The 12464-nt window shown below is 47.4% G+C and overlaps 4 protein-coding genes and 1 non-coding gene across 5 annotated transcripts; 3 read left to right on the top strand and 2 right to left on the bottom strand.

The window, feature by feature from the left end:
• Positions 1–598: 598 nt before the first annotated feature.
• LOC9639650 lies at positions 599–2331 on the bottom strand. The gene is made up of 3 exons (XM_002991452.2): positions 1477–2331; positions 1215–1402; positions 599–1156 (listed from the first exon to the last, which is right to left on the bottom strand). The coding sequence occupies exons 1-3, from the start codon at positions 2246–2248 to the stop codon at positions 704–706; spliced, it is 1413 nt and encodes a 470-aa protein (XP_002991498.1). The 5' UTR covers positions 2249–2331; the 3' UTR covers positions 599–703.
• A 43-nt stretch (positions 2332–2374) lies between these two features.
• On the bottom strand, positions 2375–2455 carry TRNAL-CAG. Its single transcript has one exon. It is a non-coding gene; the product is annotated as a tRNA-Leu (tRNA).
• A 52-nt stretch (positions 2456–2507) lies between these two features.
• Positions 2508–4234, top strand: LOC9639649. Its single transcript, XM_024665240.1, has 9 exons — positions 2508–2716; positions 2826–2922; positions 2982–3106; positions 3200–3325; positions 3376–3502; positions 3562–3646; positions 3706–3819; positions 3871–3910; positions 3982–4234. The coding sequence occupies exons 1-9, from the start codon at positions 2552–2554 to the stop codon at positions 4132–4134; spliced, it is 1032 nt and encodes a 343-aa protein (XP_024521008.1). The 5' UTR covers positions 2508–2551; the 3' UTR covers positions 4135–4234.
• An 89-nt stretch (positions 4235–4323) lies between these two features.
• LOC112342813 (ENHANCER OF AG-4 protein 2-like) lies at positions 4324–7732 on the top strand. Its single transcript, XM_024665239.1, has 8 exons — positions 4324–4467; positions 4621–4697; positions 4769–6217; positions 6282–6636; positions 6691–6796; positions 6858–6967; positions 7036–7208; positions 7267–7732. Exons 1-8 carry the CDS (start codon positions 4348–4350, stop codon positions 7565–7567), a joined length of 2691 nt encoding a protein of 896 aa, XP_024521007.1. The 5' UTR covers positions 4324–4347; the 3' UTR covers positions 7568–7732.
• Positions 7733–7823: 91 nt separating this feature from the next.
• On the top strand, positions 7824–10015 carry LOC9639648 (shikimate O-hydroxycinnamoyltransferase). The gene is made up of 3 exons (XM_002991488.2): positions 7824–8069; positions 8138–8559; positions 8710–10015. Exons 2-3 carry the CDS (start codon positions 8140–8142, stop codon positions 9637–9639), a joined length of 1350 nt encoding a protein of 449 aa, XP_002991534.1. The 5' UTR covers positions 7824–8069; positions 8138–8139; the 3' UTR covers positions 9640–10015.
• The last annotated feature ends 2449 nt before the right edge of the window (positions 10016–12464 follow it).

The following is a 12464-nucleotide window of genomic DNA, read 5'->3' as shown; positions in this document are numbered from 1 at the left end:
CGAGGAGGGTCAGCAGCAGCGGCGGTGGCAGCGGGCACTGGAGCTGGAGCTGGATCTAATCAGCGCCCACCGCCGGCGGTGTACAAGATCGAGCCCGAGGGATTCCGGAGCTTGGTCCAGGAACTCACAGGCCCCAATTCCTCCTCGATGGCTCACAACCAGCAGCATCACCAGCAGGAGCAGCAGCCCAAGAGGCTCCATGGCTTAGCTCCTCCTCCAATCTCGCCATTCAAGCCCTCCTTCTACACTCCCAGCCTCAGCCCCAAATTCGAGCAGCTCCTCAGCTCCTCCTCGCCCAAATTCGCCTTCGCTCCGCTCACGTTCTCGCCGCTAGCGGATCTCACGCCGCGCGACAGCGTCTGGGCCAGCGGATTGGAATCGCCCGAGATCAAATCTAGCTCCTTCTCGGCTCTCATCGCCGGCGGCGACGATAGCAGCAAGATCGAGCGCGCTGGCTCCTTCACATTCTCGCCAAGGCTTCTCCAGGGCTCATCCTTGGCTGGCTATGGCCTTGGCGGAGGATTCAGCTCGGATTTTAACTTCTCCAACTTGTGATGGAGTCCAATTTTTTTTCTCGTCTCTATCGTTCTTCCCAAGATGATACTTTTCACCCTCTTTGTAAATTTAAAGCAAGGCTTTTACCTTTGTTTACATATACAACACAACAAATATACCACAGCTTATTTACCACTTGTGTGATTATTTACACCGAGTTTCCAGCATCCTCCTTGTCCACTGTTAGCCAATCGTTCGATCCCATCCTCTCGTGTTTCTTCGCGCACTCCTCATCGATCTCTTCCTCGGATTTTGCTTTGGTGTCGAGCTCCACCCAGCCTTGGGCTTTAGCGGCGCGTTGGATCTTGCCATCGTCGTGATCATCCTCTAGATCACTGAAGGAAACATCATCCTCGTCGTTCCCTGCCGCCGAGATCTCTTTTTTGGTGTTCCCTGCGTTTGATCCTGTAGCTTCCTCGTCCAGCCATTCATCCGCCTCGTTCTCCTCGGAGGATTTCGCCGCCGCGAGCTTCACTGTGCTTGGGATAGCGTCCTTATCCACGACAAGGGAATCGTCGGCTTTGATAGCAGTAGCAGTAGTAGCCTGGACTTCTTCTTCATGACGAAGCTGTTCCAAAAGAATCTTTCGGGCCTCGAGAACCTGAAGGAAAGGAAGGAAAGTAGCAAGCGTACAGTGAAAGTAGAAGTACTTCTCTTACCTGTGGTGTAGACAAAAGCGCGGCATCCTCCTGGCTCAGCCGGGGATGGACGAGGACGAAATAGATCTTCCAAAAACGTCCCTCGTTCATATGCCGGGGACAAATCTCGACTTTCAAGGCGGCGAGCCTCAACGCAGCACGCTCCACTGCATAAGCGTGGTCCTTTTGGAAGCTGTTCATCTCAAATCCTGGAAGAAAAAAGACATTTTTTTCTCCTGCTAAGCGATCCTCAAGGTAAACAATGTCAAAACACTTCCCATACCGTTTTGAAGATCATCGTCCGAGGCAAGAGGAAAGTCGAGCCACGTCTCGGGATGTAAAGAGACGTTCCTCGCAAACGCGACAACCTCGTCAGTGAGCCCCGGGACCTCGATGGCGTCGTCTGGCTCGTCATCAAACAAGAACAAGCTCGACGCAAGCTTGGACACTCCATCCACCAGAGTCGCCGCCGAAATCCCCATCTTGGAAGACGACTCCACGCCACCACCACGACTGGTATCTTCTTCGTCATCAACAGGAGTAACCTGGCCGGCCGGTTTGTCGCTGGAGAGAACGTTGTCAATCAAAGGCTTGAGCAGCCCCGCGATTCCATGATCCTGGGAAGCTCCCTCCGGCTTGTCACTGCTCCGGGACTCATCCCCCCGGATCACCGATGACAAGCGCGACAAACCTTTCGCGAATCCTCCCTTGAGTTCCGCAAAGTCGCTTTGCATTCCACTCAGCTTCTCTTTCTCAACAATACCAACACCGGCATTCTCCACTCCTTGATTTGCCTGATAATCATCTCGAGAAGTCTCCTCTTCTACCTTGGGAGAATTTTCTCTGCGTGACTTTGGCGGCGGCGCAAGAAAAGAAGCTACCCCCCACAGCGATTGCGTGAGAGACTTCCGCAATTCAGCCAGATCCTCCCCCACGCTCTGCCCCGGCTCAAAAAGCTCCGGATCGTCCCAAAATTCTGCTCCACCCTCATCCTTCTCTTCCTTGTCCTCCTTTTCCTTGAGAACCCCTGTCAAGGAGCGCGAAATCCACGACATTCCTCTTGCCCTTGCCGATAGATCGCTACATTCTACTCATTGCTGCCCCGCAAAAGCCCTAACCCTAATCACACAAGCAAAACTCTAGCCAACGGACGCAAGACACGTGGACTAAAGCAAAAGGTTTGTCAGGAATGGGATTCGAACCCATGCCCTTGCGGACTAGTACCTGAAACTAGCGCCTTAGACCAACTCGGCCATCCTGACTATTGATAGATATTAGAGACTATTTCCTACGTGTCCATACCTCTTTGGACAAGGTGCTACTTCTTAGGGTTAGGGCTCTTCCAGCTTCCAGGCGCGATGACGGAGGATCAACAGCACAAGAAAGAGGCGGCCGTGGCGTATGACTACGACGGCGATCCTCGCTGGGCGGATTACTGGTCCAATGTGCTTGTGCCCTCGCATTTGGCCGCAAGGCCAGAGGTTTTGCGGCATTTCAAGCTCAAGTTCTACCAGAGATACGTTGTAAGTTTATCTAGAACTCAAAAAATAGTTTTTTTTCTTTCGTGCTGCAAATCTATCTCCGTAAAGCATGAGATTGATGGATGAGAGATGTTTTGTGATGTTTTTCCAGGATCCGGACCTTGTTGTGGATCCTCTTTCAGCGATTTCTTCCCCGAGATCGTCTTCCAACTCGGAGCCAAGAGTGCAAAGACGATCTGCGACTGGAGGTACTTTTTTTCTTCTTCTTTCCATCTCCGTTAGAAGCAATTGAGAATTCTCTTTGCAGCTGATCGCAGCAGCACAACGCCTCCACCGGAGACCACTCGCCAGCAGTCTCCACCAGCGTCTACTGCTTCCAGGAGCTCTTTCAGAATGGATCCTCCAACGATACAGTTCCTTGCCAATGCTTGGGTATGTCAAAGTTGTTCATCTTTTCGTTCTACTTGTTTTATCCTGAAAAAGTGATCCTCCTGCGCTAACATTTCTCGTTTGATTCTTTGGCAGGTCACAGTGATGGCTGTTTTGGCTATGTTTCCTTTCCTTCCTTATGCACTAGCGGAGAAGGCTTACAGGTTAACTCTACTTGGCTCGGCAGCAACTAACTTGTATTGTATTGCGAACCAGCACGGGGTAGAGTGATTGTTTTTCGATCGTCCTGTTTTCCTGATCTTATTTTTCAGGCTCCGGCGGCTTGGAATCTCCAAGGCTTGCAAAATTGGCTCCGATCAATCTTTGAGACTACTGGAAACGACTTCCTCTATCTTTTGTACGCGTTCTTTTTTGTCTCGGCATCTATTCCTCTCAAAGGTACTCTCTTTGTTCCTTTTGTTCTTTCTGAAGGCTCAGTGGACGAAATGTCTGCGCAGTTGCTGTGATTCCTTTGGCTATACGCTCTCTGGAGCAAGTAGTGTACCATCTAAGACGGAATTTCAGCAACACTCGACTTTACAGGTCTTGTCACTTTGATCTTCCTAGAGGTGGTCTTTACAATTTTTTCTTTCATTCTCCAGAAAGTATCTCGACAAGCCATCAAACTGGGTGGCTTCCAACTCAAACCTTTTGAAGAGTCTCAGTGCCAACGCTGAGATCGGACTTGGTTTCTTGCTAATCATCCTGCTACTAACGTAAGTTTCTTTTTTCTCTATTCTCTCTAAATCCTCGTTTCGATGATGCAGGCCGCAGCGAAACATCATCCAAGCATTCGTTCACTGGAGGGTAAGTTTCTCTTTTGTAGATTTCGTGTTTTCTCGCTAGCAATTCCTGAGCTCTCGAATTTCTTATCGCAGCTTCTTAAAATGATGTACGCGCTTCCAAGCACGGCACCATATCACCGAAGCTCTTGGTCGGCTATTGGCAGAAGGGTGAACCCACTTATCCACCAATACGCTCCATCTCTCGCAACACCCATGGCCTATTTGCAACGATGGTTCGTCTCATAGCCAAGTTCTTATCTTTCTCGATCCAACCAAAAAAAAGTTTGGAGCTTCGATCAAACGCTTTTCTTTCTCAGCGGCAAGAATTCCATAGAGCTATTTTTTTTCGAGCAGCTGCTTGGTGGTTTTGAGTGGGGTCTTCTTCGCTATAGGCTATTATCTTCTTTACGGTATAGTGGAGAAGCAGGGCTAGGGCAAAGGCTAGGGTTCTTAGTTGCTATGGCTCCCGGTCGGAGGAAATCGGCGTCGGCAGGGGCACCAGCAGGTCCCAGGAAGGCCTGGAATGTTGGCGATTTGGTTCTGGCGAAGGTGAAGGGCTATCCGGCATGGCCAGCAAAGGTATGGCGAGTTTTTCTCGGTTCTTCTGGTCTACATTGTGTTGCTTGCGATGAGAATCGTGTGATTTCTGCCTGGAATGCGCTGCCTTGGTCCGCATTGTGCTGGAAATGGCTTCTGGGTTGTGAGATTTTTCTTGCCGCTTTGTTTCCTTAGGTGAGCACACCGGAGAAGCACAAGATGAGTCCCAAGTCCTCGAAAGTTTTCGTGGAGTATTTTGGAACGAACGACCTGTAAGCTTTTTTCTTTCGTAGAGTTCTTTCAGGAAAGTCTATGACGGTTTGTGTTCGTGGTGTTGTTTCAGTGGCTTCGTCCAGAGAAAAGAAGTCTCGGAGTTTACACCTGCGGCTCGGGCCATCATCGTCGAGAAGGCCAAGTCTGCGCACAAATCTTTCAAGGCTGCGGTCAAAGGGATCTGTGACTATGTCGACAGTTTCAAGGAAAAGCTGATAGATGGAGGAAAAGCGGCTAAGGAGCTCGCGGAAGCTGTTTCGAGCGAAGACCATCAGTCAGGTAGTGGCACTGATTCTCCGGCCAGGAATGTAGATGGTGGGGATTCGATGGGAGTTGTGAGCAGGGATAGTGAAGCTGGTCCGGCGGCAGCAGTTTCTTCTGGCGGCGATACAACGGACCGAGGTGAAGTTGTAGACGAGCAGGAGTTTGGGAGGAAACACGACGAAACGGCTGATGGAAACTCTGCGAAACCGCTGGGTGAGGAGGAAAGGCTGGATCCTTTGAACAGCTTTGCAAGCGCTGCGTGCTTGGTGCTGGATAAGCTAACTGCCGAGGCAGATAACTCAAGGTGTCTGTCCGTGGAGGATAATGCCGAAAGAAAAGTAAAGACGGTGTCAGAGCAGATCGAGAAAGCTGAAGATGCCGTGGACAAAGATGAAAAGATGGAAACTAGGCAAGGATTTGAAGCTGCGAGGGACAGAATACATGAAGAGGGGGATGAAAGAGAAATATTTGAAGCTGAGAGAGAGAATGCCACCGAGAAGCTGGATGAGAGAGAAGGATCTGAAGCTAAAGCTGAAAAGGAAAATGTCACGAGGGAGCTGGATGGCGGAGAACGCTTCGGAGCAGAGACAGAGAATGTGACAGCGGGAAATGAGAATCTGGATGACAGAGAAGGCGTTGGCCTGAACAATCCCGAGTCGGAACCAGATGCAGGAGTCTCTCCTCTTGCTATTGTGGTGGAAGCGAAGATCCTGAAAACATACGAGAGGAGGAAGAGGGCGGTAAAAAGTGGTGAAAAATCAGAAAAGAAACAAGATGGTGGGAAAGAATATAAGGACGACAAAGGACAGCCAAGTGGCGAATCTTTGAAAGCGCATACAAAACTTGACACGAAGAACACTGAGAAGCTGGAGAAGAAACTGTTGAAGAAATCGAAGGCGGATGTTTCCGATGGGAAGAATTCTAAAAATGAGAAGCTTAGGCGTACTGATTCGGATGCTACAAAGAAACGGAAGGTCGACTCTGAAGATGATGTGAAGAGAAGGGATAAACACAGGGACAGGAAGGACGAAACTTTGCCACCGTCCAAGCGGCAGAAGTTTTTGAGAGTGGACCGTGAAGACTTCGATTCCCTGGACAAGAGGGTGAAAGGAGAAAGAGAGAGCCAAACGAAAGCCGTCCAGACGACGACGAAGACTGTGACTGTGTTAGCGAAGGAACTGCCTGAGCTTTCTCCGGTTTCTGCCGCAGCACCTCCGAAGCTCTTTGAGGAAGATACCAACAAAGTTCGTGCGGCGTAAGTTCTTTGTTTGCCTTCGCTCTTCTTGAACTCATACTAAGGACTTGAATTTTACTGACAGTTATGAAGCTGCAAAGGAGATGAAGCAGCGGTTAGCTCAGAAAGATGAGACGTCCTCCGCATCTATGAAGTTCCTAAAAGCTGCAGCTCAGGCGAAGCAGAGAATAGAAACGACCTCCACAACCTCAAACCGCGAGTCGCCACTCTTTATGCGGCCCAACTCTGATAAGTACCATAAGGCCAGTCCATCTCAACGCCGAAGTAGTGGCGAGAAGCACATTCAGCTCAGGACCAAAGGCGTCGACAAGCTGGAAACCTTTCGAGGCATGTTGGAAACTCTCACACGGTCGAAAGAGAGCATCTCCAAGGCAACCCGCTTTGCTATGGAGTGTGCGAATAAAGGCCTCGGGAAAAAGGTACAAAGTCTCATTCTCACTTTTCGTTTCAAGTTGACGAGCTTCTATGCACAGGTGATGGACGTAATCATGCGCAAGCTTAAGAACGAGCGGGATCACAAAAAGCGGGTGGATGTCTTATTCCTGGTAGACTCCTTGACGCAATACTATCATCAGAAAGGTGTGTGAAATGCTTTCTTTGTTGTTCGTCCCTGTGCTGACTTTGTCTGGAGTCGCCTCAGGAACATCCGGCCGCGGCTATGCCCACATTGTGGAGGCGTGCTTGGTTCGCTTTCTGTCGGCAGTAGCGCCCCCAAACAGTCCATCGGAGAACCGTCAGCAATGTGTCAAGGTTGGTGCGAGAACTTTATTTCTTTTGTTTAGTTCGCCAGCTTCTCGTAGTAATTGATTTCTTCCTAGGTGGTGAGTCTCTGGCTCAAGAGGGATATCATGCAAGAATCGCTGCTGAAAGACACCATGGCGAAGCTGGAAGCAGGACTAAACACAACGCAGCGGCAGTACCAGCGGCAAGACCGCGCGATCGACGATCCATTACGTGGTCTAGACGACATGCTAGTCGATGAATATGGGAGGTAATCCTTTCTTTGTTCTTCCTGGCTGAGTTAACTCCTGTGTGATCTTTCACTCCAGCAACACGAGCTTCCAGTTGCCAGGCCTCCTCGTTCGTCAAGTCGACGAAGATGATGATCTGCGAAGAGACAGAGGCGCAAGAGCTCCAGTGGTCATGGAGGACGTGGACGGGGAATTGGAGATGGAGGACGTTTCTCCCCGGGCCGAGAATCACTCGCGAGACGACAATAACAGTAGCAGCTCTTCGTTGACGAGGCACGAGGATGGACAGGAAGATTATAATCGAGGTCCACTGCCACCATCGTCGCCGCCGCCACCGCTACCGCCGCCGCCACCGCCAAGCCCGCCATTCCACCTATGATCGGGTCAGTCAATTCTCATCCATATTCTTCATTGTACGTATCTCTGGTGTGTGCCTACACATTTTTATATTGATCGACACTGCTAACCCCGCAAGTAAAATTCATCATACTAAGAAACCATTGTTTTCTCGTTTGATAAAGGTAAAGGTGAAGGTTTCATGGCTTATACCTGCCAGGTAGGTGTCATTATACACGAGACAAATACATTGGAAAGAAAGATATAGCTGGGTAGGTGGCGAAATTTGAGAATATTCGACTGCCGCGGATGTAATATTCCGTCACTCGCAAGTGGACTGGCACACGTGGCGCCATGACCCGCAGTTGGATTTTATTAAGAAAGCGCCCATCTGGTCTTTAAAAATACTCCCCCACGCATTGGAGTGGCTTGGGGCGCCTCTCTTTGCTCCCTCCTCCGCATTCTCCGCCCACGCCTTCATCGATTTCATCCATAGCTCGGAGCTTTGGTGTGATTCCAGCGGCGCTGGACCGATCCCGTGCCAGGTACGTTGAAATCCCGGTCAAAGTCCCTGCCGGGAGCTCAGATTTCGCGTTTGGATCGTTCTTGGCAGCTATGGAGATCAATGTGGTGAGGGAGACGATGGTGAGGCCCGCGGGGGCGACGCCACAGCGGGTGCTGTGGAACTCCAACGTGGACCTCGTGATCCCGCGCATCCACACCGCCAGCGTCTACTTCTACCGCCCGGATCCGAGCGGCGGCGAGGGATATTTCGAGGGCGGCGTGCTCCGCGAGGCGCTGGCCAAGGCGCTGGTGCCGTTCTATCCCATGGCTGGGCGGCTCAAGAAGGACGAGAATGGGCGGTTTGAGATCAACTGTAATGGCGAGGGCGTGCTGCTCGTGGAGGCGGCGGCGGCCAATGCGAGCGTGGATGAGTATGCTCGCGATTTCGCCCCGGATGTCTCGTTCCAGCGCCTCATCCCTTCCGTGGATTACACCCAAGACATTGGCTCCTTTCCACTTCTCGTTCTTCAGGTAAAGCAATTTCCCACTTTGCTCTTTCTTTTTGGCATTTCTTTTGGTCATCTTCCTTGTTCTTGTTTTCTTTTGTCATTCCCGTACGCAGTGCTTTTGGCATTTCATTCATTTATGAAAACTGTTGTGGTCGACTTCTTTTTCTCGCAGATCACTCGCTTTAAATGCGGTGGAGCCTCTCTCGGCGTCGGAATGGAACACCATGTCGCGGACGGCATGTCTGGGATAACTTTCATCAACACCTGGGCTGCCATGGCCAGGGGCGAGGATCCAAAGATCGTTCCATACATCGACCGGACGCTGCTCAGGGCGAACAAGCCACCGATCCCAAAGTTTCCGCACGTCGAGTACCACCCTCCGCCGCTTCTCAAGCACGCAGCGGCCACGAACGGGCACTCAAACGGAAAAGCAAAGCCTCAAGCCGGCGACGATGCGCCTCCCAGGATCGCAGTAGGACTTTTCAAGTTTACAAAAGAACAGCTCCAGGCCTTGAAGAGCCAGGCCACGGACGAAGAGACCAACACCACGTACAGCAGCTACGAGATGCTGTCCGGCCACATCTGGAGGTCCATGTGTCTCGCTCGCGGCCTCGACGACGACCAAGAGACCAAACTTTACATCGCCACCGACGGGCGAGCGAGAGTTGTGCCGCCGCTTCCAAAGCACTACTTCGGAAACGTCATCTTCACTTGCACGCCGATGGCGCTGGCCGGAGACCTGGTGTCGAGGCCACTCTACTACGCGGCCAGTGTGATACACGATGCGGTGTCCAGGATGAACGACGAGTACCTGCGCTCGGCGCTCGACTACTTGGAACTCCAGCCGGACTTGTACAAGCTTGTGAGGGGAGCTCACACTTTCAGGTCGCCGAATCTGGGGATCACGAGCTGGAGCCGGCTGCCGGTTTACGATGCGGACTTTGGATGGGGGAGGCCAGTTTTCATGGGGCCGGCGGTGATCGCGTTTGAGGGCCTGGTTTATGTTCTTCCCAGCGGGACAGGGGATGGCAGCCTCAGTATCTCGCTGGGGCTCCAACCGGAACACATGCCACGGTTTGAGCAGCTCATCGGGCAAATCTAGAGTCGATGGATGGCATGCTAAGATTTCTGTGAAATGCAGGCTCCACCAAACCTTTTTTTTATCTGCTCAACAACCAGCCATGGATTCTGTGTAATCATTTCAGAGTTGGTATGTAGAGAAGAGGTCAAGGAGCTTGCTGGACTCCTTCCCACACAGGCACAGCATGGAAAAACTAAAGTGGGGAATTCTGGATGGAAAAACCTTTTTGACAAAGTGATCTGCAAAATAGCCACGGAGGTGAGGTTGAGTTTCCTAGCTTAATTTTTCTTATATATTTGTTTAAACTATGCATTTCGATTTTGTCAAATGTATATATTCATCTTAACACTTTATTTCTGTAGCAATTACTTAATAAAAGAGCTTTTTTTAACTATTTTATCCTCATTTATTCTTTAACGTTTTAAGGATCCATAGTAATAATTTATCCAAATCTCATTCTATAATCATATATAATACATTTCTATATAAAACATTTATGCAATTTATGATGTGCAATAGAATGAACTCTAATCAGTTTAATCAAAACAATTTTCAGCTTTATAAATTCCTTGTCATACTCCATTTTATATTAAAATTTATGTCCAATTCTACAAATTATTTTATACTAAGGACATCTCACTTGTGTAATGCTTGTTACTCAAGCATGATATTATAGTCTGCAAAAATTAAAATGCACAACCCCAATTGTGGAAAGAAAGCAATAAAAAATATCACAACATTAGTTTTTATAGAAGAATCTTCTCACATATCAATACTTAGAAGCTAATGTATTTTTAATGTATGCAACTCCACTAAACACTTATATTATATCTTCACAAATCTATATTTGAGAAGTTTGAATTAAAAGTTTATATTTAGGGTTTAAAGTTTAATTTTATTGGTTAACTAAGAGAATCACATCAAATATTAAAATTAATTTTCCTTTTTGTAAATTGTAAACAACAAAAAAAAATGGCATCATAGACAATCTATAAATACAGTGAAATGACATATAAATAGACACATCCCTTTCCTCTTGGTTAAAGGTCTTGATATATGTGAAATTAATTGTCATTGGGGTGATGTTTTGGGAAGTTTAAATTAAGGATTTAAGATTTCACTAAATTGATTGTTCATTACCTTCACTTATAGGAAACTCAAATTAAGGAGGTTATAAATTGCTCAAACACTCAAACTGGATTTGGGTGTTTGCTCAAACCCTTTTTTTTTTTTTGCTTGATTACATCACTTAAGCTACTCCTGATTTTTAGCTATAAAAAAATTAATCAATAAATAAATAAACTAAAATATTCTAAATTATTCAATTCATTCCTTTTGATGCTAATAATGAGTATAATTTTGAGTAGCACGAAACATATATTTTAATAGAATTACATTAGTCTCAAAACTTTGCCATTAATAATGTTTTTATCATAAATAAATTCATATTCTTTAATTGTTTTTTATTAAAGCAACTTGTATACGGGTCAATGAAAATAAAAGTATACACATTATCAATCATTTTAAAATTTAAAAGGAAAATATTCTAAATCATGCCTCAAATGCTTTAGATTAGTGAAATTTAATCAATTGGTAGTTAAATGTATTTATTGTTATAAAAAATAAGTTAAACTAGCTCACGTCAACTCTTTTTTATAAGATAAAACATAAATATAATGTAATTAATCGGTTAATCCTCTATCAACACCTAAGTGAAGGCCTAAAATCTCGTAGGTCCCATAGATCAAGTGCAATGTAATCAACTAGCTGTAAAAATTAATCCTTCATTCTAAATTCTCCAAGGTTAAGGCCAAATCTAACATGTTAATTGCCAAATTGCATACAATGAAGATAGCACGCTGTCAAAGCAAAAACCTTAACGAGTATAATACAATCAATTGGTAGTGAAACTTAATCTCCACCAACAATTTTATAGATCTCATGGGGCACGAACGTAATCAATTTGCAGTAAAAAATAATCCTCGTCAGATCTGATGGGATACTAATAATAAAACATTACCAACCCTTTTTTGTAAAAGTAAAAACCAAGAAATCATACCTCAACAACTATAGATTCAGTATCGTAATGTACTCAATTAGCAGTAAACATTAGTCCTCTATTCTAACTTTGAAGACTTAGAATAGAGGACTAATGCTAATTGATTACGCCAAGCCTTTTAAAAAACAAAATCCCAAAGCTGCTATCATTTTAAATATTTAGCTAATTCCCATTTCTTACTTAAGAAATATAATTTGTACCTATATCCCTTAAGATCTCGCAGTAGACTACAGTTGAGCTACTTACCCCGCGTCCTTGGCATCATGTACACAGGCGTTTCCTAGCGCCGCCAGCTGTCAGTGACCAATGACCGGCATCGTCCGGTAAAAACCGGTGGCTACCCGTCCGTCCAATCCGTCCGTCCGTTTTAACGTTAAGAATAAAGATTTTATTTCAAACTCGCATTCCCAGGAAAAATAATTGCCTATCGGATTCCGGTGCGCAGAATATTCGTGTAACGACTCATCCTAGCCGTCCGTCGCGGCGCTGTGTTTTTTTTCCTACCCTGGGAGGTGGTTGTCCGCTTGGAGGCTTCTGAGGATTAGATTTTAGGTGTAGGAAAGAAGAAAGAGCGAGAGAGAGAGAGAGAGTGGAGTGGCGGCGCGATTCGCTGCCAAGGGACCGATCGAAAGTTGGAGCTAGGCAGTAGTCTCTGGAGCTCGGGCAAGGGAATGGAGGCCAAGGAATCGCCGTGGCGTTCGTGTTCTTTGCAGCGGTGGCGCAAGCGGCTGGAAGATCGGGCAGAGCAGCGGCGGCAGCGGCGCCAATGCAGCAGCGCGGCGATCCA

Source organism: Selaginella moellendorffii, unplaced genomic scaffold (assembly GCF_000143415.4).
Source record: "Selaginella moellendorffii unplaced genomic scaffold, v1.0 SELMOscaffold_120, whole genome shotgun sequence".
In the NCBI taxonomy this organism is placed as follows: domain Eukaryota; kingdom Viridiplantae; phylum Streptophyta; class Lycopodiopsida; order Selaginellales; family Selaginellaceae; genus Selaginella; species Selaginella moellendorffii.
This window is presented reverse-complemented; position numbering and strand designations above follow the sequence as displayed.

What these genes read in the sequence shown, in the direction of transcription:
- LOC9639648 (XM_002991488.2), top strand. Translation starts at nt 8,140, where the DNA reads ATGGAGATCAATGTGGTGAGGGAGACGATGGTGAGGCCCGCGGGGGCG. An exon ending in TTCCACTTCTCGTTCTTCAG is followed by an intron (nt 8,560 to 8,709) that starts GTAAAGCAATTT and finishes TTTTTCTCGCAG; the next exon opens with ATCACTCGCTTTAAATGCGG.
- LOC9639650 (XM_002991452.2), bottom strand. Translation starts at nt 2,248, where the DNA reads ATGTCGTGGATTTCGCGCTCCTTGACAGGGGTTCTCAAGGAAAAGGAG. An exon ending in GGACGATGATCTTCAAAACG is followed by an intron (nt 1,403 to 1,476) that starts GTATGGGAAGTG and finishes TTTTTCTTCCAG; the next exon opens with GATTTGAGATGAACAGCTTC. An exon ending in CGCTTTTGTCTACACCACAG is followed by an intron (nt 1,157 to 1,214) that starts GTAAGAGAAGTA and finishes CCTTTCCTTCAG; the next exon opens with GTTCTCGAGGCCCGAAAGAT.
- LOC9639649 (XM_024665240.1), top strand. Translation starts at nt 2,552, where the DNA reads ATGACGGAGGATCAACAGCACAAGAAAGAGGCGGCCGTGGCGTATGAC. An exon ending in AGTTCCTTGCCAATGCTTGG is followed by an intron (nt 3,107 to 3,199) that starts GTATGTCAAAGT and finishes ATTCTTTGGCAG; the next exon opens with GTCACAGTGATGGCTGTTTT. An exon ending in GTATTGCGAACCAGCACGGG is followed by an intron (nt 3,326 to 3,375) that starts GTAGAGTGATTG and finishes CTTATTTTTCAG; the next exon opens with GCTCCGGCGGCTTGGAATCT.
- LOC112342813 (XM_024665239.1), top strand. Translation starts at nt 4,348, where the DNA reads ATGGCTCCCGGTCGGAGGAAATCGGCGTCGGCAGGGGCACCAGCAGGT. An exon ending in TATTTTGGAACGAACGACCT is followed by an intron (nt 4,698 to 4,768) that starts GTAAGCTTTTTT and finishes GTGTTGTTTCAG; the next exon opens with TGGCTTCGTCCAGAGAAAAG. An exon ending in GCAATACTATCATCAGAAAG is followed by an intron (nt 6,797 to 6,857) that starts GTGTGTGAAATG and finishes GAGTCGCCTCAG; the next exon opens with GAACATCCGGCCGCGGCTAT.